This window comes from Triticum urartu, chromosome 3A (assembly GCF_056163025.1).
Source record: "Triticum urartu cultivar PI428250 chromosome 3A, HENAU_Tu73, whole genome shotgun sequence".
Lineage (NCBI taxonomy): Eukaryota > Viridiplantae > Streptophyta > Magnoliopsida > Poales > Poaceae > Triticum > Triticum urartu.
Genome location: NC_141875.1, coordinates 75,360,033 through 75,387,217, shown reverse-complemented (window position 1 = coordinate 75,387,217; position 27,185 = coordinate 75,360,033). Strand labels below are relative to the sequence as shown.

General features: G+C 46.6%; 1 protein-coding gene and 1 pseudogene across 1 annotated transcript; one reads left to right on the top strand and one right to left on the bottom strand.

Annotated features, from left to right (window-relative positions):
* LOC147978642 (uncharacterized) overlaps nucleotides 1–27,185 on the top strand; it is a 58,876-nt pseudogene that overhangs the window by 23,417 nt on the left and 8,274 nt on the right.
* LOC125548002 (citrate-binding protein-like) lies at nucleotides 24,490–25,341 on the bottom strand. The gene is made up of 2 exons (XM_048711717.2): nucleotides 24,958–25,341; nucleotides 24,490–24,882 (listed from the first exon to the last, which is right to left on the bottom strand). The coding sequence occupies exons 1-2, from the start codon at nucleotides 25,234–25,236 to the stop codon at nucleotides 24,490–24,492; spliced, it is 672 nt and encodes a 223-aa protein (XP_048567674.2). The 5' UTR covers nucleotides 25,237–25,341.

The window sequence follows — 27,185 nt, the reverse complement described above, 5'->3', positions numbered from 1 at the left end:
GAGATGGGGTCACCTTGCCTAAGGCCTTTACCAGCAAGGAAAAAAAATCACTTTCACAGTTATTTAACTTGACCCCAACAGACCCCCCATGAGTAAGTTGCTGGATCCAACTCTCCTCTATGAAAGGCTTGGAAAAGATCTAAGAGATCATTTTTCACCAAGTCCCAAAAATGCTAGTAAAACAAGAAGGGAATCACATCAGGACCAGGAGCCCCATCAGGATAAGAGCTAAAAATGGCTTCCTTCTCCTCTGTCTCTGAAAAAAGGGCTTCTAGCAGCTCATTTTCAGCAGGAGAGACTTTTTCAGAAGCAGAGAAAAAAATTGTAGAGGGAACCCAGAAAGGTTTTCTTTCTTAAACAGGTCTTTGTAGAAGTCACTAGCCACTTTCAGCATCTCATCTACCTCAGTAACAGGGCCATTAGGGCCATCAAGGGAGTGAATGAGGGTTTTCCTCCTCCTCTGGTTAGCTACTGCATGGAAGTAAGTAGTATTTCTATCACTTCCAACATATCTAGTAGAACTGTGGGTTTTCCTTCTGATAGGGCAATTCTCAACTTTATGGGTAACCATTTTGCAGATAAAACAACTCTTGGGCTTGACACATTTATCCAAATGATGCCCTGGTTCCCCACAGTTGTAACAAATCAGCTCAGAGTATGCCATAAGGCCCGAAGCAGGGGCAGGAGCAGTTTTCTGGATGTCCTATCTCTTCTTTTGTTGATTCTTACCTTGATATTTCCCACTAATCTGAGAGTTAGAACCACCAGCAGATTGATCTTGGGCAATTACAGGAGTCTGCCCAGATTGTGCCCCCATTTGGGGCGGAGGTGGGCCGTACCACTGCCCAACCGGCGCTCCCCCCCCCCCCATTGTGATAGGGGAAATTCATCGGAGTTCCTGGTTCCTGCTCATCCTCCAGCCAGATGTTGTCTCTCAGGAAGCAGAAATAACCACCAGACAGCTCAATTGAAGCAGATTGCAAGCCTAATTTCAATCTTCTGCAGGTTTGGGGGAGAGGTAAGGTAGAGGATCCACCTGCTCCGGCTCCGGTGGCGTGCTGGTGGGCAGGAGTCCAGTCAAGCATTCCCATCTCGTAGCACGGCGCGGATCTCCTGAATTCACTTCTCCTTTCGCCCATCGAACGAACGCAATCGGCGGCTCACTGGGGTGGGGCATCCTGTGCTTCTCTGAGAAATCTCCTTCGAAGTAGATCCGCAGGGCTAGATTCAGCAGCTCCCAACCCACATGATCCTTGCACATCCGAGCATACCTGCGCGAGTGAGAGAACGGATTCGGTCCCTCCTCGGCTTCCTCCCTCGCAGCTTCCTCCTCTGCTTCCCTCCATTCGCGCGTGCACTGGGTCCAGGTGAGAGCGTCATCGCGGATCCGCATCGCCCGCTCCCTCCATCTCCTTCCTCGAGTCTCCCGCAGCACCGCCGACGCGATGGAGTCGAGCGGCTGGAGCATCCGCAGGTAGGCTTTGTAGACATGTGGGAGATGCATCTTGTACATCTGCCTGTCTTCCAGCCATTCCCCCATGGATATGGCCGGCGACTCCATGGGGCGCGCGAGCGGACTTGCTGAGGGGGGCAGGCGCGCCTGGAGTCAGGAGGCGGGGGGTGGCGGCGAGATCTATTTGCCAATTACTCCCTCCTTTTCGGTTTATAGAGCTCAATTCGAAAATCTCACCAACCAAGGTAGATGATGAATGGTGGAATACTTTTTGTAGTTTGCAAAAGCACCTAATTAATGCACTTGTTTTCCTCAAAAAATTATGTTTATCAATGCATAAATTGCAATGCATGCATGCATGAAGTACATGCATTGGTCAATTTTCTCTTAATACTTTCATGCAATGATTTAATGCACCTTGGAATCTGAACATGTGATGGAAAACAACCAAATTGAGCCTTATAAAATTGAAAAACTAAAATTTTGAGATAAGCCCTATAAACCGAAAAGGAGGGAGTATGTGAACTAAACAGCCAACATATAAAATAATTTAAATATATATAATATAGTTAGAAGGGAAACATAAGTTGGGCCTGGCGTTCCTATTCTTATATAGAAAAATAGAACATACCTCTGTGTTTTCTTCAAAAAAATACATAAATTGGGCTGCCAAAAATAAAACCTCGGATGGGAGGTCCATAGGCCGGTCGATACATGACGGCCCTAAGAAAATACAAACAGGCCTATGGACCTCCCATCCGAGGTCGTGGTCTGCGCATGTTAAAAATGAAAGCCTAGACGGGGCAGCCCAAAACCATGTCCAACACTTGCCAAAACTTCGTCCCTCGTTTTCTCTGTGTTTCGCACACTCGACATTGTGCGGGCATTTTGACTATGCATCATATGAAGATGTGCTATGCATGAATGTTGATCAGCATGATGTTAACTGGCTGGTAGTTCCATTTTCGACCATGAATAAAACTTCCAACATGATGTTAACCCTGTTTAAAAAGGCCGTGTTAATATAAATGCTCTGCCTCTGAAAGTTGCAGTTTCTTATCTGAAACTGAACTTGCAGTTTCTAATCTGAAACTGAAACTTACAGTTTCTTCTCTGAGAATCACATTGTCTGCACTTTTATACTCCTATGAAACTTCATTTTTTAAGTGCTAAAAATAGATCTCTAGAATTCATAAAATACTTCATATGCTCAATACTGCAAATCTGAAATTCAAAATACATTCATATCTAAAAGTACTCTCAAAATACACAACACAAAACACAATTCACAACCTGCAAATACTGACAACCCTAAGCTCCTCCTGACAATTCACAACCTGCCCGACTATTGGGCTGGGGGGCAGCCCCCTCCTATTCCTCGGCGGCAGACAGCCGCCCCGTGGGACGATGTGAACGGCGATGGAGACGATGGCGGGGAAGCGTCGTCGGGCCAACTACTTTTCTCCTCTTGCAGTTGGGTTCAGTCAACGAAGACTCCACCGGCTCGCTCTGGCAGGACACCCTCACAAACGGCACCCTGTAGATGCTCGATCCTTCAATCTCTGGTGGATGCTCCATCTGGGATCGATACTCCCACCACCGCTCCCTCACGATCGGATTCAGTGAATCTGTTTGCTCCATGGCCCAGAGGAGCAGCTCTATGTACTCCGGCGCGACTCCCTCCGGGAGTATCGCCACCTTTTTGCTCTGTTGCAGATATTTGGCCATGGATGTCGCCGTCGCCGCTAGTTGGTCCTTGTTGTCAAACCAAGACTGTATCTCCAACATCCTAGCTAGCTTCATAGGGTTGCCGTCTGTGATCCTCACGTATCGGTTATACTCCTCCATCGATCTACTTCTCCACAGCACCTTCACTCGCTGGCGGTGGTTTTTGAATGGAAGAGGAGAGGAGCAACGCTGGTTTTGGATTAGAACGGGAGAGGAGCGACGCTGGTTTTGGACTGGAACAGGAAAGGAGGGGCGGTGGTTTTGAAATGGAAGAGGAGAGTAGCGACGCTGCATTTAGATTGGAACAAGAGAGGAGCGGCGGTGGTTTAAGAGGAGAAGAGCGGAAGAGCGGCGCTGGTCTTGGAAGTATTTTTGTTGTTTCGCGTATTTTGGGTCAAAGTTTGACCACGTACTGTATTTGACAAGCAAAATGTGAATGCATGTCACCAAAAATTGTACTATTTGGTTCGTATCTGAATGTACTTCCAAATTATACTCCCTCCATTTCTTTATACAAGGCCACAAACTCATATTACAGGTACCAAGGTAAAAATCAATGCTATGTTTAAGTCAATGTTGCTAGCTAGCTTGTCACCTTGATTGTCGTGTTAATTAATGTGTTTTTTCTCTCCCAAGCACAACAAGCCAACCCTCTTACTCCTCATTGGTTGATTAATGTTGGGAATGCAAGCTAACCTTCTCACTCCCGCATGCACACAAGGGATATTAATGTCCTCGGGTGCTAGTACAAGGCAAACGCCATCAATTTTGCCTCGATTAATGTTAGTGGCCTTGTATAGTTGCAAATTGTAATTTTGATAGTGACCTTGTATACAACGTATAACATATATTTTATGTGCGAAAATCATGGTCAATTATGACCCAGAATAAAAGGGAGACTAGTTACTGTGGAGTCGCTTTCTTAATTGAAGGGTAAATTGATTTTTATTTTGATCCAGTCAGAGCGCGCCGGCCCTCTCGTCCAATCCTAAATCGCTGCCGCACGCTCCTCTCCCTCTTCTCCATTGCAAAACCACCTCCTCTCCTCTCCATCATCTCCATTCCAAAACCACTGTCTCGCCTCTCCCTCTTCTCTATTGCAAGACCACCGTGTCTCCTCCGTTTTCTAGACGCTTTGCTCCATGGCGCGGGCGCAATCCATGGATACAAAATCAGTATACTGTATACTATTTAAAAGTCGAGGGCGGGGCTTTTCCTGCGCGGTAGGCGGCGGGGCAGTTCCGCCTAGTCGGTTCGACAGAGACGCGAGAAGACGAGGGAGTAGGCTGCTGCAAACGTAGGGCTGTGTGATTTGACAGCGAGTTACTGCTGAATAGGTGGGGCCCCGTGATTTGACTTGCCATTATCATTTTAACTGCGGCGCTACGATCAGCGTGAGTCTCCCAAATTCCTGACCACCTCCATAAAGGTGCCTCTCCCAATGCTCCACCATGTAGTAGAGGCTGGCTCCTGCATGAGAGCCCACTTCTCCACTTTTTCCTTGCCTCTCTTTCCTCCACATATGCAAAAATGCCATGTAAAGGGCACTATTGTACTTACTTTTACTTGCTCCTACATGTGCTTAAGCTTGCCACATAGGCATAAAGTCTGATGTGGCAAGTTAATCAAGAAGAGAGAGACTAGTTTGGTGACCCAAGGAAGAAACGGTGCTAAGCGCGTGTACCTAGGTGAAAAGACAATTTTGAGTCTATAGCTAATTAAATGAAGCAAACTTAGCAACACCATTTCATTGGAAGAGGTCACTCCTTGGCAAATGCAATAAATACACATGCTTACTAGCACCGTTTCTTCCTTGAGTATGAAGAAAGAGATAGAGAGGAGTAACAAAAAATACACTTATAGCCAACCTTGTTGTAGTATGAGTGACTAAGTGATGACTATGTATGACATGCCAACATCAGATAGCCTAACGCACCGTGTTAAATCTCCAAGGGCGCGACCGCGCGAGCGATGCGACGGTCGTGGTAGGCGCGACCATGATATGGGCTGCTGGCAGCCCTTGGATCTGAGATCAAACAGTCGCATGCTAAGTTGCTAAAAATTTGCAGAATAACCCTCCAGGATAGGATATTCACCCATAGGTCTAGAATCACGCCATGCAACCGTTCGATCTCAGATCCAAGGGCTCTCGGAAGCCCGTATCATGAGAGAATGGAAAGCCACTACCCTTCCATTCGCACGCTGGCAGTTCACTCCTACTCGTCCCCGCACGTCCTTCAATACTATGGCGGTTCGCTCCTAGTCGTCCCGCCCATTCACATTACGGCAGTTCCACTAATCCTAACCCTCCTCCCAAATCCATGGCGTCCCAAATCTCCATGATCGGCGGTGAGTACAAGGTTAGAACCATCACCGGCGATGAGTTCGACGTCATCTACACCCGTTCTTCCGCGACGGTGAAAGGATGCCTTTCTCGCTTCAGACGCATGTTCGAAAACTCAGATGATGAGTGGGTCGCTGGGCTAGATGTTGAGTACATCACAGTCCTAGGACGAGAGAAGGATCTAAAGGACGAAGAGAGGAAGAAGCCCGCCGTGATCCAGGTTTGCGTGCATGACTTATGCTTGGTCTACCACATATGCCATGCCGACGTTGAGTGCCAGGATTTTAAGGACTTCCTCGGGAGCAACCTAGTCAAATTCGTTACTATAGAGTTTGGTAACGACAAAGAAATCCTGTGTCAGATAGGCCTCATTGTAGGCAACCCCTTCGACCTCCAGAAGAATCGGCTGGTGCCCTCTCGTGAGCCTTCAATGCTGACCCTGGCAGGAGCCATGGTCCATCCTTCGTATGGTAAACTGGTGAAACCTCCATACACGTTTCATCGTCATGCATGGCAGCGGAATGTACTAGATATAGACCACATCCAGTACGCTGCAATGGATGGCTACCTTTGCTTCAATATCTACAAGAGTTGGATGAAGAGCAACAGCCAAGTGTGCGGTTCAAGCAAAGAAGTATCGGCCAAGAGGAAGAGGGACAAGGACGAAGTCGAGGACGTGGACGAGGACTCAGAGTAAGGTGGCAGTGCCGTTGCTCATGGTGGTTCTAATGCAGTGTCTACCGGAACAGTTGCAAAGTTTAATTTCAGGTGTGCTTAATTTAATTTGAGGGTGTGTTGTGCTGAGCCCCCAGCAGAACTATGTTATGTTTCTTCTCATTACTTTAACTCTCCAGTACGTACATACTAGTATTTCTTACATTTCATCTTTTAGTTGGTATAGTACTACCACTCGTTACTTCACATTATATACGTACAATATATATGGCCAACATCATATAGCCAGCAGTTTAGTTGTCAAAGAATTTCAGGGTGCTTAGTTTTGTCAAAGAAATCCAGGATGCTTAGAGGGTGCTTGGATCCAAGGGACTTATTTTAGTCTGACTAAAAATAGTCTCTTTAAGAGGCTAAAGTTCCAAGCACCCCTGACTAAAGAGGGGCTAAAACTAGTCTTGAGACTAAATTTTTTTAGTCAGGGATACCCCTACTAAAATGTGGATTAGTCCTCTCTCTACTCATTTAACTCCTCTCCTTTAACACATGCGAGTTCTGGATTGGAGGGTTTGGAGGATAATAAATGCTCATTAACTTGATTTTAGCCTTTTTAGTATTTGGATCCAAGCATGGGTGAGGCTAGCATGTTTTAGTCCCACTACTTTTAGTCATGGGACTAAAACGTATCCAAGCACCCTCTTAGTTTTATTTGAGGGGTGGGTTGTGCTGGACACCATTATTGTGACTAGCCTTTTTAATAGTACTATATGCATAATTTGGCGACAAGCGCTCTCTATATGTATCACCTTTTTTTTAATTTCAAGTTTTGCTCCATGGCGCAATCCATCGATACTACTGCTGTACAAAAGTATACATTTTTTAAAAGGCTAGAGGGTGGGGCAGTCTAGCTTGGTCGGTTTCACGAGAGGCGAGGGCCTTTGTGATTTGACGGCTCATTACTGCTGGAAGGCAGGGCCTTGTGATTTGACTGCTCGTATAAATGCGCCGACGACCTGATCGAGGAGGAGCAAAGAACCGTGCGGTATACTCAAGTTTTCCATTGGAGTAGTACTGCGACGGAGGAGCACGAAACACGGCAGCCCAGTGCCATATGGCGATAAAAAATGATCTAATTTTCTAGTCATCTCATTGCTAGCATTGTTCTATTCATTCCCTCAAAAAAAACATTGTTCTATTCATGCCTCGCAGAGAACGTGACACGTGCGGCGAAACACCTAAAGCAAAAGATGAAACATAGGAGCAAAAGAAGAAGGAAGATTATCACCCCAAATGATCTAATTCGCCACGGAGTTGTAACTGCTTCTTCATCGCATGCATGACCTCCATCTCCTTGTGCGTCTCCTCCGCCATCTTCATCATTGTGTCCATGACGCGGCATTTCTCGACGCGGGCCTTCATCATCTGTTCCACGGCCATATTACGTACCTTGACAACAGTCGGGTGCTCAATATGGAGCTTCACCAACTCTTCCTTCTGTTCCATGGCGAGGGCCTGCAGCATCTTCATCGAGGAACTACTGTTCTCATGCAGCTTCTTCCAGCCGGCGTTCTTCTCCTTCAACAGGTCGATCTCGTGGCGGAGCTTCGCATTGTCCTCCCGAAGTCGCAGGATTTCGCCGGTCGCCTTCTTCTCCGAGGCAATGCTCTTCTTTAGCAGCATCACCAAGCCGGCGGTCAACTCCTCCTGCTGATTGAGCTCAGCGGGCATGTCGTCGAGGCTCTCCTTCAGCAACTCCATCAAGCCTTGGATGAACTCCTTCTGCTTATTGAGCTGATCGGGCATGCCGTCGAGGGATAACGACTCCATCTCCGCCGGCTCGGCATGTTCGCCTCCGCGGCTAGGGCGCTCCTGGGAGCCACTGCCTGCCCGTGAGAGATCTTTCGAGGTCTCAGCGTGGCGGCGAGCCCTCTCTTTTTTTCCGCAGCCTTGGTTGCCGCTCCCTTGTTACGAGTAGTTCTCGACCTAGAGCTCCGCTCACCGGCCATGGCAACGATGGACGAAGAAGAAGCACTTATGAGGAGGAAAGGTAGAGTGATTTTCGGTTAGGTCGTTCCCCTTTTTATAACCTAAGTACTAGCACTAGTACTAATACCTGCATAGTGGGAACACGTTCAAGTTTGGTATGTACTACTAGTAGGTGTGAGCAGGCTTTCGAATGTGATGGGAACAAGGTAAAGATTAATTGATGGTTTTGGTTTCGAGGCCCGAAACGGCTCCCGATGAGTTTAGCGGAACATAAATTTCAAGTACTACACTGCTCAAATGCGTAAATATTGAGTAGTATGTTACTGTCAAAAATTGGCACAAAATACGAAGGAGACCAATGGAAGTACTACTAGCAACCCATGATTTAACTACTTGCATGCGCGCAGTGGAGTAATAATGTCTTTCTTCCGCCCTCACGTCCACTCAATTTGCATGCGCTGTATTAATCGACCATCAATGAAGTGAACGACTTTACACGCGTCAAATTATCACATGGGGTGGATCTTGGTACAAAATTGCGTCCGCCCATGTACCCGCGTGTGTGTGCGAGGAATGAGTGCATGCATGGCGTGCGTGCACATCTTCGCTTCGTGCATGTACCGCCAGTATGGCTCAGGGAGGACGAGTACATTCTTCTGGAACCAGCAGCATGTCACTGTGATCAATCCACGCAAGGAGGTCGCGACAACGCCTACACATGTGCCATGTGGCTTCATGAACTGTAAGAGAGACACTGTGTAGCGTGCCATTGGTATTCTAGTTTACGTGTTCTGCACAAATTCGAAATACTAGTAAGGTACACGTGCATTGCACGCATCAGATTTTGCAACCAAATTATGAATAAATACCACACTATAGCATGTAAGCTCTGAGTCATATATGCCTGATGTAGCCCTTCGTTTAATTCTTATAGTTCATCTCATTCAAAATCAATTAGTTTTTATAAAAAAGCTAAGAATGCGGGAATAGGAAAAACATGGGATTATAGTGGAATGTCGTCTTGAATCCTACAGGATTGTACGAGTGTTTGATTGTGCATAGAAAAAACGCAGAATTCTTTCAAAGAGGTTTGAGTGGATGGGATGTTTCCTATGAAATCTAGTGCAAATGAATCATATGGAAAAATTCCTATGGTTTACAATCCTACGAATCAAACAACCAAGATAGGAAAAATTCCTAATGATTAGAATCCTCCAAAATTCCTTTGAGAATCCTTTGAATCAAAGAAGCCCTTAATATATTTTATGATTCATGGAATTGTGCGTTGTAAAGCATAAAGTAAAAACAAATAATGGCAATTCAACTAGAAAAAAAGTTTGGGCAGTTATGATACAGAAGAATCTAGAACAAAAGAGAACCACTGTTGTTTTGAGGTTTGTGCATTATGCTTAAGTTCAACCATGGAGTCTGCTAGATTGTACATGTGGTAAAATCCGGTGGGTGGGCTAGAAGATGGTGCGAGGGGCTGAGTGGAGGGAGACTATGAAGGAATGCACAAGTGGAGATCGATATTTAGAGAGAGGGGGCGAACACGTGCGCTGATGCGCGCAGTGGTGGAGCCATGAAAAATAAATGAGCTAGGGGGCCAAGCATTGCTAATCCTTTACGAGGAGGGTCAATTCATGAACTTAAACCATTTTTAGCAGCAATTGTCTAATGATCACATTCATGTTAGCCTTGATATATAGTGATGTTAGGGGGGGGTAGGGCCCTTACTGCCCCTGTCTTCGCCATTGTGCATGCGTCTGAGAGATGAAGAGGAAGGCATGGATGATGAGAGGGGGACATTGGATACATAATTAATGTGGGTGTATTAGCTATATATGTTAATCCTATATAGAGAGATATAGATTGATCGATGTGGACGTGGGAAAGAGGGTGAGACCTCACTGGATATATCGATTGATCGATTTGTGTGGAAAACTATGAAAGACCTAGCTATATACACACATACATAGAGGAACATCGATCATTGCGCATGCACGCGTGAGAGATAATGATGAGGACATCAATACCATTGTTACACCCACAGCCCCTACTGTTACATATACTGGACCAATTACTAGAGCTCGCGCACGCCAATTAAATTACCAGGTACTTTCGTTTCTTGGTAATGATTCTAATGTTCATGAGATTATGATGCTGCCTAAATTGGATACATTTGTTTTGCTTACAAATGAAGGGCCTAGCTTGGAGAAGGATGAACATTGGAGCAAGAACACACATGGAGTTGATGGCATGCGCAAGGGGATCAAGAACGGAGTTACAAGTGATGATTTCAGGACTGTAAAGCCGCCATAAGGAGTGCATGAAGCCTTGGACGAAATATACAAGATGCCACTTCATAATATTCGTCCATAGGCTATTCTAGGTGCTGCATCACCTTATTAATGGGCCAGGCCCATGTAATTTCGAAATACTTAAGTATAGGTTATTTTTAGAGTCCGTATGTGTGGGGAAACAAGAGTTAGGGTTGGTTTCGGACCCCACCCTCAAGGGCCACGAAATTCCCCCCTCTTCCTCCATATATGCAGCCCTTAGGGCGTCGTTTAGACTTTGGGATTTTGTTTAGATTAAAAGTTTGCCATAGCTGCAACTTCACGTACTTCGTTTGTGTCCAACGACCAGACCAAGACGTCACAGAACCCCACCTTGATCAATAAAGCTTTCATCTTATATTCGCAATATCCAGATTGCAATCTCAGTTTCTTTCTTGTTCTTCGTTTGCTCGCAGGAAACAGACCCTCGTGGTCAGGTTGATCGTGCTCCGGCATGGTCAATAACCCTCGGAAGCTGGTTTAGCGATTGCTAAGGCGCGACGTCTCGCACGTTCGTAGTCGGATCGTCAGGTCGACTCCCACAGAAAACGATAGCCACCATCTCATCGAAACATCGGGACACCTTAGCCTCTATCAGATAAAGAATGCCCGATATGATGGAGAGGGGGATGTGTGTTGGCGTGTGCCCTCATGGGAGACCGACCTGAAGAAAAAGATTGCATGCGTGCGATGGATAATGCCGACTGGTAGTGTGTGTGCATGCATGCACGAGAGAAAGTTAGTGGTACAATTATAAAGAGAAGACTACTGTGTGGGTGTAAAAGAATAGCTGAATAGGTGAGGTCACAATTAATGTAAAGTTGAATTCAAATATTTGAATAAGAGATCCTGATGTTTGAAACCCATGCATGCATGAATATAACGGAGATCTGCACGGTGTGGTTTGGAAATGAGCATGTTGTAATGTATACACATTGAACAAGGTCAGACTGATTTGAATTTGAGATACCGATGGCACACATCATTTGGCCACGTCGCATCCGTGCATGGACACACTATTCTAATTGGAGATGATGGGCGGCTTTTGCATCACATATCTATATCTATACCCCTATATGTATATTATATATTTTTTATATTGTATGCGGGTAACTTTAACTTTGAAAGATGGTCGTTGGATGAGGCGAATCTGATGGTCCAAAGATGGCAAATTTGAACACTACTGGCCGTTGGATATCATCTAGATTCCACCAGATTTTGCCACATGTATAATCTAGAAGACTCCATGGTTGAACTTAAGCATAATGCACAAACATCAAAACACAAGCACTTCTTATTTGTTCTAGAATCTTCCGTATCAGAATTGCCCAAATGTTTTTCTACATGATTTGCCATTATTTGTTTTTACTTTATGTCTTACGACGCACAATTCCATAAATCTTAAAATAGATTAGCTTATAAAAACTAGATGATTTTGAATGAAATGAACTATAAGAATTAAACGAACATCTACATCATGCATATATGACTCAAAGCTTGCATGCTATAATGTGGTATTTATTCATAATTTGGTTGCCAAATCTCATGCGTGCAATGCACGTGTACCTTACTCTGGTCTAAATGGTGTTTATGTGTGTGTTGTGCGTGTTGAGGTGCAAATTGTTTTTTTGGGTACGCGTTAAGCTTGTTCTTCCGGAATTTCAAGCCGCGCCTTGTTATGCCGAAAATTCAAGCTAGTGTCTCTGTCTATCGTGCTGCGAAACTCCCGCCTCTTCAACCCGCACCTTGTTAGCCCGAAACATTTAAGATATATCTTTGTCTCTTTGTGCTCCGACAAATCCCTCCATGTCAACCTGCGCCTTGCTATTCCGAAATTACAACACGCGCAAAAACTCCCACCTCCTATGAAATCCAGACACGCGAAATGCCCGTGGTACCCCTGAACCGAAAGAACCGCCTCAAATCGGTGGGGATACTTCCGTAACTTACCCCACATTTCGGACAAGGACGTCTCTAAGTCATGGTTCCCCACTGCCATCCCATCCGCCCACCCATTCGTACACCGAGGCCGCGAAAACTCGTGACGAAACCCCACACCCTACTCCGTCCGCCACCCAGCCGGAGCCTCTTCCCCGATGACATCGTCCACAGCAACACCTCGACGTCCCTCATCCACCGTACCGGATGAGGATCCATCATCGATCTCATCGTCCTGCTGGTTCAGCGACCCCGTCCTCCACCTCCAAGGAGCTGCCCTGACGTTCCCCTCGTCTTTCGCGCCACCTCCATTCCCACACCGCCGTCTTCACCTGCACCACTGGAAGAGCATCATCATCACCGTTTCCTCGGATGAAGCTGCGGCCTAATCGGCGCCACCAAAGAGGTTGTACACTAATCGCCGCATTTTCTTCTTGATTCAATCTCACGGTGCTGCCGGCGCTCGGTCCCGAGCCGACACGGCGCGGATCCATCCACGGCGGCGTCGCCGGCCACTTCCTCCACGGTGTCGCTCCCTCAGCGGCGACGTCCACATCAGTAGGACCTGCTGCTGCTTTAGCTCTCGCTCGCGCTGCTGCTCTGCTCTTGCTCTCGGTCCCCTGCCCGGTCTTCTCTTGCTATTGCTCTTGCTCGCGCTGCTGCTCTCGCTCTTGCTCTTGCTTGCGATGCTGCTCCGATTTAGCTACACTTCAGTCGACTGAATCGACTTTTGGGTCAGTCGATTTTCAGGTGGTGGGGGGCTCGCTGGGGTGAAGGAAGAACCAGCCGCAGCGGGGAGGGGGGCTCGCCGGAGAGATACCCCACTAACTATCTTAGGGTTCAGGATGGGGGCGGTGGTCGCCGGCGGTGGCGGGGCGTTGGCAGGGTGGTGGCGTGGGGATCACCGGAGAAAAAACTCGGCACGGGGTGGCCTAGAGGGATGGCCGGGGCGGCAGCGGACCGGCGGTGGGAAGTGTTTTCGGGGCGGGCGGGGCGGCGCACCGCCGGCCGCGGGCGGCGGGGGGCTGCTGTTTGGCCGGCTCAGGGGGGTGGAGGTTGAAGATGAACCGCAGGCCCTTGATTTCGTATCCAACGGCTGCAAAATCGACTGACCAGAGATGAAAAAGTCAGTCGACCGACGTGTAGCCTCACCTTGCTAGTGCGTTTAGTTTCGATAGCAAAATTCAGTTTCGACAGTTAAGTTCAGTTTCGACAGTTAAGTTCAGTTCCGACAGTTAAATTCAGAGATGAGCGGCTGATGTATTTTACATCTAGCACTTTGTGGTTATGTATTTTACATCATGTATTGGAGATGCTATTAGAATTCCACTCAGGTTAATGTTGTTCGTTGTCTCTCTTGTCCTGCTTCAGCCTCGGCGTCGTACAACTCACCGGAGCTGCTCCAACGACGAAACCCTCCATCACAGCGGAGCAGTACCTCGGGCTCCATCTCCAGACACCTAAGATCTTCTTCCCCTCCTCCGACAGCCAAGTCAGCCGGAGCATCCTCACCGGCCAACCCAATCACGCTGAGATCGACATGGCTTCGCCAAAGAGGTTCTACACTTGTTGCATCTCTTTTTTACTCTACATGTTATATATATTGTCCACTGAGCACTCGTAGTAACGGGAAATACAATTATTTTATCCTACTATATGACAAGCAGTGAGGTACCAGGCAACTTAGCTATCCGTGATGGACTCTCTTGAACGCCATCATTATTTATCTCTGCGCGTTTCAGTTGTGCATTTGTCGATGGGCCTGGGAGTTGAGCTAGTATGGCAGTGGCCTGGGTCCAAAGTAATAGAAGTAGCACAAAAACATTTTTCTAATGTAGGATTTTCCTTGCTCAAGCCTGCCTACTAGAATCGCCAGTGCTTGAAAGGAAAAGTGAATTAAAAACATCGGAATTGGAAAGTTTCCTATGGTACTACTTTTCATGAATTTGGTGCAAAGGAATGGAGCAAAGGAAAACTGTAGGATTTGTTCCTTTAGTGTCTCCTTGAAAGAAAAACTATAGGAATTCTAATTTCCACTTCTCCTCATTTTCATATTCCTATTCATCAAGCACAAGACTAAGAGATAGTAGCATAATAGCATTATAACCATACATTTTCTTGTGATTTGACTTAATCTCACCATGCTTTTTTGCATCCTGTGATCTTCCAATTGTTGTGAATCAAACACCCAGATTGGCAGAAATCCCTTGTTTTTAAATTCTCTGTTTTGCACGTGCATTCCTATCCTATTCCTGTCTATTTCCTATCCCTGCATTGTTAGAATCCTCAAATTCAAACAAGCCCTTACTCAATTACTTCTGTTACAGATATGTGTCAAAGAAAACCTTGTGTGGTTTGTCCTGCTCCTGCGGCACTGTGTTCCACCCCAGCTCAGCTGCTCCAACAACGGAAGGGTTCACCACAGCAGGATTCCGCTCTCCAGACTATCTTTCGCCGCCTCAGATCTTCTTCCCCGCCGCCGGCAGCCACGGCAACTACATTACCATCATCAACTAAGCAGATGACCTTGAGGACTACACGGGTCCGCAAGAGAGGTCGCACTCTTCCATGTCTGCTTACGTTATGTGTCGCTTAATATGATGACATGCTACATTATCGTCGTGTTCACCTATTAGACTCCGAGACAGTACCAAACTAATGCTGAAACTTGAGTTTTTAAATGGTTGTGGGGTACATATTGGGGCGGCAATCAGTACTATCTGTCTACTATCTGGTTAATCTCCGATGTCTACTATGAGTTTTATGTTGGGTGCAAACAAACATTAAAGGAGCCATTATCTGTATTTTTTAACTAAAGCTATTATCTGCCTGCTATCATTGGTTTTGGGTCTATCCACAGTTTGCTACCATCACTCTGGATTTGTGCATGCACTCCTTACATAATCTCACTATGTTTTACTCCTATGCATGCCAGTTATTGTACACAATGGAACTGATCATGTAGAGCAAAAGAGATGAGCCTTGTGTGCCAATAAAATTTCATGCAAACATCGTTCCATGGTGGGCGCAAAGGCAGCCCCCCTCCACCCATTTCAGATCGTAATCAAGAGGAAGATAACTGTTATGAGGGGGATTCAGAAGGAGAAGACCACTCCTATTTACCACATGAGGTCTTCGCTCTAACTTGGCATGCTGATGTTGGTAATATCATGCATGTGGTGCCTTGCATTGCTTACTGTATACATTAAAGATGTCATCTGCTTAGTTTAGACATGCTTTGTGTCAATGCCATCTGTTTAGTTTCTTTATCGTATATGTGAATCATGCAATGCCATCTTGTCTAGCCAGGCATCATATATGTGAATTTTGCAATGCCACCCTGGTTAGCCAGTCATCTTATATGTGAATTATATCATGCCATCATTTTTTTATTACATGTTAAATTTGTCAACAATTTTAGTACATTCAATTACTCTTCCTGTGCATCAGCCATTTGGCACGGTCATGGAAAAATCTGGAGTGGAAACAAGGTCTTCAGAGCAGACAATGCTATCTGACAAAGCTCATGTCTTGCTGGTTACCGATAGCGAGGAGGATTCAGAGACAGATGACCAGTCATATCCCCCCCCCCCGAGGTGCATGCCCTAACTTGGCAGGGTTATGTTGCTCATATCGTGTGTATGGTATCTTGCATTGCTATGTCATTTGCTTAGTTTAGACATGCTTTGTGTGAATGCCACCTGTTTAGTGTCTAATTACCATATATGCGAATTATGCAATGCCATCTTGTTGCAAGACATTATATATGTGAATTATGCAATGTTATCTTGTTGCAAGGCATTATGTATGTGAATTATGTAATGCCATGCTGTTTAGGCAAGCGTCATATATGTGAATTATATCATGCCGTCCTTTTTTTGTATTTCTCATTGCTTTTGTCGACAATGTTTGTATATTCAACTGCTCTTCCTGTGCATCAGCCATTTGAATTGGTGATGGACAAATCTGGAGTGAAAACAAGGTCTTCAGAGCATACAATGCTACCTGCTGAAGCAGATATCTTGCTGGTTATAGATAGCTCTTCAGAGGAGGATTCAGAGGTAGATGACCAGTCCTATTATCCCCCTGAGGTGTATGCTCAAACTTGGCAGGGTTATATTACTCATATAATGCATATGTTGTATTGCAATGCTTAGTTTTTACATCATATACACAATATTGAATGCCATCTCCTTAGTTGACACATCATATATGCGATTGCCCTCTGCTCACTTCCTTAGTATATAAATCATATATTTGAATTATGTCATGCTATGATGTTTACATAGACAGCATGTATCTGAATTATGGCATGCCAACCCATTTTCTAAAGACATAATATAGTTATATCATCTCATCCTGTTTACATAGTCATCATATTTAAATTATGCCATTCTATCCGTGAATTATATCATGCCATCATGTTTCCATCGACGGCATGTTTGTGATTTATGGCATGCCAACCACTTTAATAGACACATCGTATAGTTATATCATGTCATCCTATTTACATAGTCATCATATTTTGAAGTATGTCATTCTATCCTGTTTAGTTAGCCATCATACATGTGAAATTGTGTCATGCTATCCTGTTTAATTAGCCATCATATATGTGAAATTATGTCCTGCTATTCTGTTTGCTTAGACAACATAAATGTGAATTATTTCATGCCATGTTTTCTTCCCTACTATCCATTGCACCTGTCTATCTTACAATGTTTGTACATTCAATTACTTTTCTTATTTATCACCCATTTCAATTGGAGGGAGTGATGGCAGTATCTGTGGGAGTAAAAACACAGTCTTCAGAAAAGATCGTGCTACCTATCGATGCAGGTAGAACCACGGTTGTACTTGCCCAAGAACTAGCCCCACCACACATAACCTACACTCATGCAGATTATACCCCTACCCAGTTGGACAGAGAACCAGCTACACCCCTTCTAACCCCAACCCCAGTAGATAGACACCCAGTTCCCGTTGACACAGCACCGTCTCCACCACAGAGCACCCAAACACGAGCAGTTAGTAAGGCAACTGCAGTGCCCAAATCACGAGGACCACCACTCCGAACCCGAAGTCAACGCTTAAAGCAGAAGAAAAATTGTTCTCAGGTCAGGTTCCGTAGCTATGGTTCATACTACTTTGCTCTTGCATCACTCTATTTACTGATACCAACTAATTTCAAATTTGAAGGATGCAATTGAAACTCCAATGGCGCAACAGGTATGTTTTAAACCTGTTTCTTCAACGTGTTTAGCTGTTTGCTGTTGTAACTTGCTCTATGTTGATTTCAGTTTCAATTGAATAAACAATTATGTTCTCATGCCATGCACATTACAAGTGTTGTTATTGCTGTGTAGTTTCCCACACTTATATTCTGTCTATGCTGCTTTGTCTTAAATAGATATGATTCGAACTGTATCTATCTTGATTTGGCAACATAAACTAGAATGATATAGACCATACAGTGACCATACTACATAGATATATGTTTGTTTCATGTTGTTATCCTGTCCACCTTACTACTGAACTGGTAAACCTGAGATGTGTTTGTTTGTTTCTCTTTTAGAACGCGGATAAAATATTGGAGAAGAGTACCCTGTTATGCAATGGTAAAGGAAGTAATGCAGATAAGGTTCAAGATAGTGAGACATCCCTGTTGGTCTCCAAGAAAGCTGATAAAAAATATATTGAAGACACTAAGACAACCCCAAAGTCCTGTCTTGATGTAGTGTTAAAGTTACTGGCTACCACTGTTGGCACCAGCTTTCGAACTCGTTGCCTAAATCAGTTCGGCTTCTTGAGTCTCAACTTCAAGTTAAAAGACATCGATCAGATGTTATGCGACAGGAAGCCGAAGGACTGAGGAAGTCCCTGCAGAATTCAGATGCATACTTTCTGGTGCAACAGCAAGCGCTGGAGGACTTAAGCGCCAAACAAGAGAAAGTTAATAAGCTTGCTAAGCATCTTGCCAGCATTATGGGTACCCAGGATATTGTTTCTTGAACTCTTCTGAAGTGGTTTCAGTTCTGGACTTGTTTTTCTGCGGTGTTTATATGCTGCTGTGTTCCCTATATTTGCACTGGTGGCGCACTTTGATGCCCAGTGGATGTAATATGTGTAATAGCCGTGATAGCCTAGTGTAAGTTGCTTGCTTATTTATTTCCTTGTTGTCTTGTTTATTTGTTTGCTTGTAGTCAGTGCAGTTCTTTTTCTGCGGTTTGCTAGTGGCTACAATAACCTATTTTTTAAAACTAGGCCACAATAACCATGGTCTAATATTTACTATAGTGACACTTGGCCTCCTACGGGCCGTAGAAACTATGGGCCTTCTACGGGCCGTATAAACAGTGGGCCTTCTATGGGCCGTAGAAGCAGTGGGCCTTCTACGGGCTGTAGAAACAATGGGCCTTCTACGGGCCGTATCATCAATGGGCCTTCTACGGGCTGTATCATCAATGGGCCTTCTACGGGCCGTATGATCGATTGGCCAAACATGGGCCGAACAGACCGCATTCTGGCCGTAAACGGGCTAGAGTTGGAATCGTCCGTTCATGGGCCGACCATAACGGGCCATCGTTAATAGGCCATATTTGACGACGCTATGAAAACGGCCCAACATATTAACGGACCACAAACGGGCCTACTGTAACCACGGGCTGAATTTGGCCCACAAGCAGAAAATGACAGTAACGGGCCGTAAGTAAACGAATGCTGGAAATGAGCCCAAGAATAAATGGGCTCTGAAGAAGGCCGGAAGATAACATGGGCTGGAAACGGCCCAACGGTATAACGGGCCGTTAATGGGTATAAAGTGATATACTGTTAATCACGGGCCAGTTTCACCACGGGCCGTTATTGGGTGTAAAGTGATACACTGTTCATTACGGGCCAGTTTCACCACGGGTCGTTAATAGGCCAAGAGTTACATAGGGCCTCATATGGGCCGAAAGACGTCATGGGCCATACATGGGCCAGAAGTGAAAACGGGCTAGAATCATATTGGATGGCCCAGATGACGCTACTGGGCCTAATTCGGATAGGGCGTAACGGGCCTTGGGTTAGCGGGCTGTAAATGAGCTATATTCGAACAGGCCGTTAACAGGCTTTCCATGGGCCGGGCCGCCAGCTTTTCACCAAGTCAAACGGGCCGGCCTTTACACAGGGATGGCCCTCTGTTGGGCCGTGCCACATGTCGATGTATCATAGGCGCCTATCTGACCCACTGACAAGCTGACACGTGTTTCGTCCAGCCAATAAGAATTTTACACGTGGAAATTTCCCATTGGTCGGGGCTGTTAATGGGTTATCGGATCCAAAACCCGACCCGATAGCTTAACGGCGTTCCGTTATGGTGGATGCCACGTGTCGGTCACCCTTGACGAAAGCACTTCTGTGATGCGTGATTTATCGTCATGGAAGTGGACACTTCCGTGATGATAATTTTGGTAATGTCATGGAACACTTCTACGACAGCACAGGTATGACTATCTTGATTCTATCATAAATTTGTCATGGATGTACATGCATGAAAAAAAAGCGACCTACTGTGACAAACACGTATCATCACGGAAGTGTATTTTTTTGTAGTGACTCCCGGTGATGACCATAGTTTGAGGAGTTCATGTATTCACTATGTGCTAATGCTTTGTTCCGGTTCTCTATTAAAAGGAGACCTTAATATCTCTTAGTTTCCAATAGGACCCTGCTGCCACGGGAGGGTAGGACAAAAGATGTCATGCAAGTTCTTTTCCATAAGCACGTATAACTATATACGGAATACATGCCTACATTACATTGATGAATTGGAGCTAGTTCTGTGTCACCCTATGTTATGACTATTACATGATGAACCGCATCCGGTATAATTATCCATCACTGATCCGGTGCCTACGAGTTTTCTATATACTGGTTTACGCTTATTTACTTTCCCGCTGCTACTATTACAATCACTACAAAATACCAAAAACATTACCTTTGCTGTCTTTACTTTTGTTGCCGCTACCACCACTATCATATTACTTTGCTACTAAACACTTTGCTGCAGATACTAAGTTTCCAGGTGTGGTTGAATTGACAACTCGGCTGCTAATACTTGAGAATATTCTTTGGCTCCCCTTGTGTCGAATCAATAAATTTGGGTTGAATACTCTACCCTCGAAAGCTGTCACGATCCCCTATACTTGTGGGTTATCAGCGTCCTCCATGGCAATGGAGGTGATGGAGAGGATGCGATTGGGGAGAGAGAGACGACAAGGTGGGAGAGGAGAGGGAGTGGAGAGCGAGACGATATGGCGGGGGGAAATGGTGGGCGATGAGGCCGGAGGTAGTTGCCGTCCACATTTATATGATGGGACAGTTTTGGCTTGTTGCCATGGACACGTGCTGCCACACGGCCGCGAGCGACTGCACGCGAAAACGAAACGCATGCCATATACAAATACGTATAGGGCCGGACATACGATCTAACCGGGCCCGTACGGGCCTCCCAGGGCTCCTCGATGGCTATACGCGGGGGCAACAAAGACGATCGTGCGCCTCGTGATGAATCGTTTTTGGTTCATCCTGGCCGTCCTTGTGTTTTTCCCCTCGCGTTCAGCCCGGGGGGAGCACCGGAGCAGAAACGGATAAACAGTGTACATCGCAGTACGCCCATGCTGGGACATTCTTGCATCGTAGTACTAGTTTCTACGAGGTCCGAGACGACAGATCTGGAATTTTCGGAGTCCGATCCGCTTTCCGTCGCGTCGGAGATTGTCGGAGAGAAGTTTGTAGACGCATCGGCATAGACTGGAGTGAAGTAAAGTGGCTATGTTTTGTCAGGGATCGATAGAGACACATATTTGTGGGGTCAGGATGGGCCAACATGAACCAAATTCGACGTAATGGACGCATCCAAGTGTCATCATATCCGTCTCACATATGGAATGGATATTTGAGGGTGCGGGGCAACCTGGATGTATGGGTCGGTTTAAGACGCAAATGATATATGTCACTCTTTGTGAGCGTTATGGCGCCGATTGGCCTGGCCCACCAAGCGGAAGGATACCCAACATTTTGGGGAAGCTTCCGGATGTTTCTTTTCTTCCCTATGTTTTTTTCTTTTTTTCCTTTCTTTCTCTTTCTTTTAAACTCATCACTATTTTTTACTGGTTTTTTGTTTCCTTTTCAGGTTTTCATCCTTTTGGTTTTTCTGTTTCTTTTTTCTTCTCAGTATTTAAATTTCATAAAAAAATTAAAATGTTCAAAATTTAGAAAATTATTAGCATTTTTTGAAATGTTCACATTTTTAAAAATGTATTTGTGTTTTCTCAAAACATGTTTGGAATTTATTTAATTTTCACAATTTCAAGAAATGTTCACAAATTTTAAAAAAGACTTAACATTTTTAAAACAAAAATTGGGATGTCAAAAATTGCTCGTGAATTTCAAAAAATGTTCACCGTATATCAAAAAACGTGTAACTGAAAATTGTTCACCGTATACTAGAAAATAATTCAGTGCGTACAATTAGAATACCCATCGTATATTAAAAAAATGTTCACTGTGTATTTTGTAAAAGACATCACTGTATATTTAAAAATGTTCATTACATATATATGATGTTCATCATATATTAAATAATTTTTGAGTATGTCCTTGGTAAAAGTGCTCACCATATTTGAAAATTTGTTCTATTATCCAAAAAATAGAATTTGAATTTGAGGGTTTTTTGAATTCAAAGTTTTTGTTTAGGATTCCAAAAAATGTTCCTATTTACCAAATTTGGTCTTATTTTCAGAAAATGTTTGAGGAATTTCATGTAATTGTCACATTTCCAAACATATTCGGGTATTTTTATAGAATTTTCTCGTTTCCAGAAATGATCAGAATTTGAATTTGTGGCCATTAAGAAAACATTTTTTGAGACTAAAGAAAGAAAAACAAACACACTAGTTGGTGCTTACTCACTCGTACCACAACGCTTGTTCGCAGGCGCTTGCTCCCTCGGATGGGCCAGGCCTGTTTAAGATGGCGCGCAAGCGACACATGTGCTACCGCTCGCAAGCGATGTATAGAAACACCCGGTTTAAGGTGTCCGGTTAGGTGACAAAAAAAGCCAGACTGTGATCAGGGAGGCTGCCCGAACATTTGATAATGATATGAGAACTCCGGTTACAGATGCTTCAAGTAGTCCCAAACACCTCAAGCCGCGAACCACTCACATACAAACGGGACAATGTGCACCTCCCAAGGCCTCGATGCACCCCGAGCGTGCATTTCCTGGGTGCTGGCCCGGAATAGAGGATACACACAGCTAAACCCACCAAGACCCATCTAGAGAGGTAGACCGAACAAGCAATGGATCCAACATCGGCAAAGTCGCCACCAAGGACATCGCAAGCGAACAAGATAGCGCCTTTGTGAAGGAGAATGATGCCGAGACGCCGTCTCCATCCGATCTGGAGAACCGGACCTAGGGTTCCACTGAGCTCGAAGAGGGGCATCGATGGAGGCCATGGCCGCACCTTCAATAAGAGAAAACAACACTCGTGAGTGACGCCGCTGCCGGCACCGGCTAGCTAAGCAAGGATTTCTCCTTGGACTGAGTCTAAGCAATCCCATGGCCACCGAATATGGACTCTATGATGAGGAAGTCAAACATCGGCCGAAACTGCCACGTCAAGAAGAGAGTTGGTGAGGCTGCACCTGTCGCCGGAGGGGGCACTGAGCGCCATCGGACACACGGGCATTGGATCTAGCCCAAGGCGAGGCGTGGAGGTATACGGCGTTGGGGACGCGATGAGGCGGAGAGAAACCTGCACAAGGCAATCATTGGCAACCGGCAACACCGACAAGCTAGGAACCGGAGGAACACAGATCCAAGCTGATGGGGTCGTAGCAGACAGGACACTGATGGGCAAAGTAAGCTGGAGGAGAATGCATCTACTTGGTCGTTGGGGCCGGAGCTGCGCCGGCAGAGGCCCCGCAAGCCACGGACATCGGAGAATGCAGGCCCGAGGCCATCAGGGACGGAACAACGCCAACAAACCCGCTGCAGGGTGCCACTCGCCCACCATGCCGCCAAGCCGAAGCTTAGAAAACTTAGGAGATACATTGTGCCTCTCACTAGGAATAGGAACGTCGGCGTATGGCCCTCACCAGGTGTGCAGGCGTATTGCTTCATGGAGCTTGGTATTTAAAATAATAACAAAATTCATATTTAAATATTTTTCTAAAAAAATTCTTGTGAAAACTAATATGTGTGCAGTAATGCCTGTGAAAATTTGTTTGAAAATATTGTGATTTGTAGGCTACACAGATAAAAGTCAGCCCAACAACTTTTCTGGCCCATTTGAAATAGATATTGTTTTGTATGCCACATGTGAAAAGTATTACTTCCTCTCTAACTTAATAAACGTCTTATGTTAAGTTACAGAGGTTGCGTAAAATTTTATAAATACATAGTACACATGTGTATGTGTATTCACAATTTTCTTTCTAAATCAAGTCGAACTCGTTGCCGCCACATCCCGGCACCTTCTCCTTCGCGAAGAGCATCGACAGAAGTCCGCTACCCATCTCTGGGAACTTGATCACGTGATAGGTCAACACACTATAGTTTTGCGAGACAAGAAGGAATCAAAGAAGCATGATTAGTATGCGTGTTTCGGTTATCGGATGGAGAGAAGAGGAAAGTGCCCGGCAAGTAAAGGACGAATTACTCATAACATCGCCCTTTTTCTTTGCTCCAGGGCTCGAGCAGGAGTGTTCGGTGGTTTACCCTAACGGAAAAATGATCGTTATATTATCTACTCCTTTTAACGGTACTTAAAATTCATCTTACTAATCACTACATAAATATGTATATATTTATAAAATAATTCTGAGAAAGAAGTCACAGGCATGTTAGGGGTCACATGTGCGTGTACTACTCCAAGCAACAACCTTTATTCAACTTCTGGTGGTAATAATGTAATACATAGGGTGGTGTAAACATATACGGCATGCTAGTACGCATTACCAACACACATGGCTATCTACCGCTAGTGCTTAGTATAGAGCGTGACGTTGGTCCATCGTGACTCCATGCAGCTGGATTGGTCATGGTGCTGCATGTACACCCCAAACTTGAAGTAGTAGGACTCGCTGGGGGTCACGCTGGTGCTGAACTTTCGCTCGCCGTCGACGTACACGGCCACCGTGGACGCGCCGACGTCGTGCATCACGTTGAGGCGGAACCACCGGTCGTAGATGTCGGGCTCGATGGCCGCCCCGCTGTAGAACCGAAGGACGCCGTCGTAGACGTGCAACATCAACACCGTCGAGTGCGCGGCGCCCTCCTCGTTGTGGATCTGCATCACCGACACGCCGGAGGTCCCCGACGGCACGTAGCCATAGCCCTCGAATTGCCACACCCCCGACGAGTAGTCGTGGCCCTGGAAGAGCATAGATCATATATTATGTGACTCCATGGCAGGAGGAATCTCAACAATGTGCTGCTATGTACTTACCCGGAGCTTGACTTCAGAGCGCGGGTTGGTGTGGGTGACGGTGTTGAAGGGCTTGTCATTTCGGTGCACCCAGAACGTCCGCACACCGTTGCGGTACTGGAACCGCTGGCTCTCCGGCACGTTGTACGGGCTCTGCACCTGGAAATCGCCGTCGGCGAGCTGCACCTTCTGGAACCCGGCGGTGGGGTTCCCGCTGCCACCGGCGGCCGCGAACGTGCCGCCCATGGCCACGAGAAGCAGTAGGAGATGAAGCCATGGACTACTCGAGAGAGAAGCCATTTTGCAACCTGTGAGCGAGGATGTGTACGTACGTAGCTGGTGTCCACAATCAGCTGTTAACTGATCTCTAGCTAGCTAGTAGTAAGCTGTCTTGGTGCAGATCGATATGGGAGAAGATCGAGCTTAAATAGCCATCGGCCAGCCAGTTTGAGGCGTGTGGATGCATCACGGGAGAAGCACGCGTTCACTTTGTCTGACGTGCATTGTGGTGCACGGTATAGGCGGCCCAAGCACGTACGTACGTAGTTGCGCAGCGGTGCGATTGGATATGCATGCAATCGTTTTCCTCCGCGCGTGCTTACTTGGACCTGTGGTTTCATATTCAGAGAACAAGTCTGGAAGAGGGCACCCTGCTTGAAACGTCACGAACAGGGTTCATGCCCGATAGACAGGAGCCTTGCTCCGGTTCACCCCCCCTAACTCAATTTCCTAGGGGTATTCTTGACCCCCGTCATATATTTTTTTCTCCGGCCTGCCGCTGCCTATATCCAAGCCCCGTATAACCCATACGTCTGTATACGGTGACATCTCGAAAAAAAAGATGACACGACCCCACGACCAGGTATGACCTGCCAACGGCCGATACATCAATCACGCAGCTCCATCATTCACGCAGCTCTTCCATCATTCTGTTGAGGTTCTGTAGAAATATCGGCGGCAGTGATCTCGTCCGAGAGCGCGCGCGGCACCGTCGTGAACCTCCAGCGCTCGCAGGCACCGCATCCCGTTTCCCCATATTTGTCTCGCTCGCGGCAGCATCCTGCCGCCGTTATCGTCGTAGTGGTTAACCTAGCGGGGCGGGTAACCTAGCTTTCCGGCGGTCCAGGTCATCGCACATCTTGTTCTGGTAGTGCTGCTCGTCGTGATATACACAGTGATCACGCGGGCTAGTGTGGGTTTCTTCTTTGTAGGGTTAACTTAGCGTCGTTTGCCGTCGGTTGTGTGCACGACGGCTCCGTTATTTGATGCGGCGGCTTACTGTAACGCCCCGAGACCGTTGCGCCAGGTGTCTTCCAGTTATTCGTTGTTATTGCCTTGTCATTTATTTGCGTGTCATGCATTTCATATCATGTCATCATGTGCATCGCATTTGCATACGTGTTCGTCTCATGCATCCGAGCATTTTCCCCGTTGTCTGTTTTGCATTCCGACACTCTTATGTCCTCCGGCGCCCCCTTTTGTCTTTTTTGTGAGCGAGTGTTAAATTTTCTCGGAATGGACCGAGATTTGCCATGCGGCCTTGGTACGCCACCGGTAGACCGCCTGTCAAGTTTCGTGCCATTTGGAGTCCGTTTGATACTCCAACGGTTAACCGAGGAACTGTAAAGGCCTCGTGTGTGTTGCAGCTCAACACCCCTCCAAAGTGGCCCAAAACCCTTCCAAACCCCCTACATCCTCTCGGCCGTTCGATCATGATCGCATGGCCGAAAACCGCACCTCATTTGACTCTCCTAGCTCCCTCTACCTATAAAAACATCTTCCCCCGAAATCCCGGATGAAACCCTAGATCTTTCCTCTCTCGCCCGCCGGACATGTCCGTCCCGGACCGGACGTAGCCGCGCCGTCGCTCCCAGCCTCTCAGCGCCTGCCACGTGGCCTCCGCCACCACGCCCCGCCGCCCGGCCCGCGGGGCCCGCAGCCGCCCGCTCGGCCCGCGCGCACCGCCGCGCGCCCGCGCCTCTCCGCCGCCGATCTCGCGCCGCCACCGGAGTTCTTCTCCGTCCCGCGTCCGCCGGCGCCGCCTTCGCCGCCCTGCGCCGCGCCTCTCCGTCGACTGCGCCGGCCGCCGCCGCGGGGCACCGCCGCCGCCCGCTCCGTCCGCAGCGCGCCCCGCCGCCTCCTCTGCTCCTCGTCGCCGGCAGCGAGCTCCGGCCACCTCCTCCCCCTCTCCAGATCGGTCGCCGGCGTCTCCCTCCTCTCCGGTGAGCCCGCTCCGGTCATCCTCGATC

Bases quoted from the DNA above. Each gene is read 5' to 3' on its own strand.
- LOC125548002 (XM_048711717.2), bottom strand. From the start codon at position 25,236: ATGGCTTCTCTCTCGAGTAGTCCATGGCTTCATCTCCTACTGCTTCTC. The intron at 24,883-24,957 runs GTAAGTACATAG...ATGCTCTTCCAG, and splicing joins GCTCTGAAGTCAAGCTCCGG to GGCCACGACTACTCGTCGGG.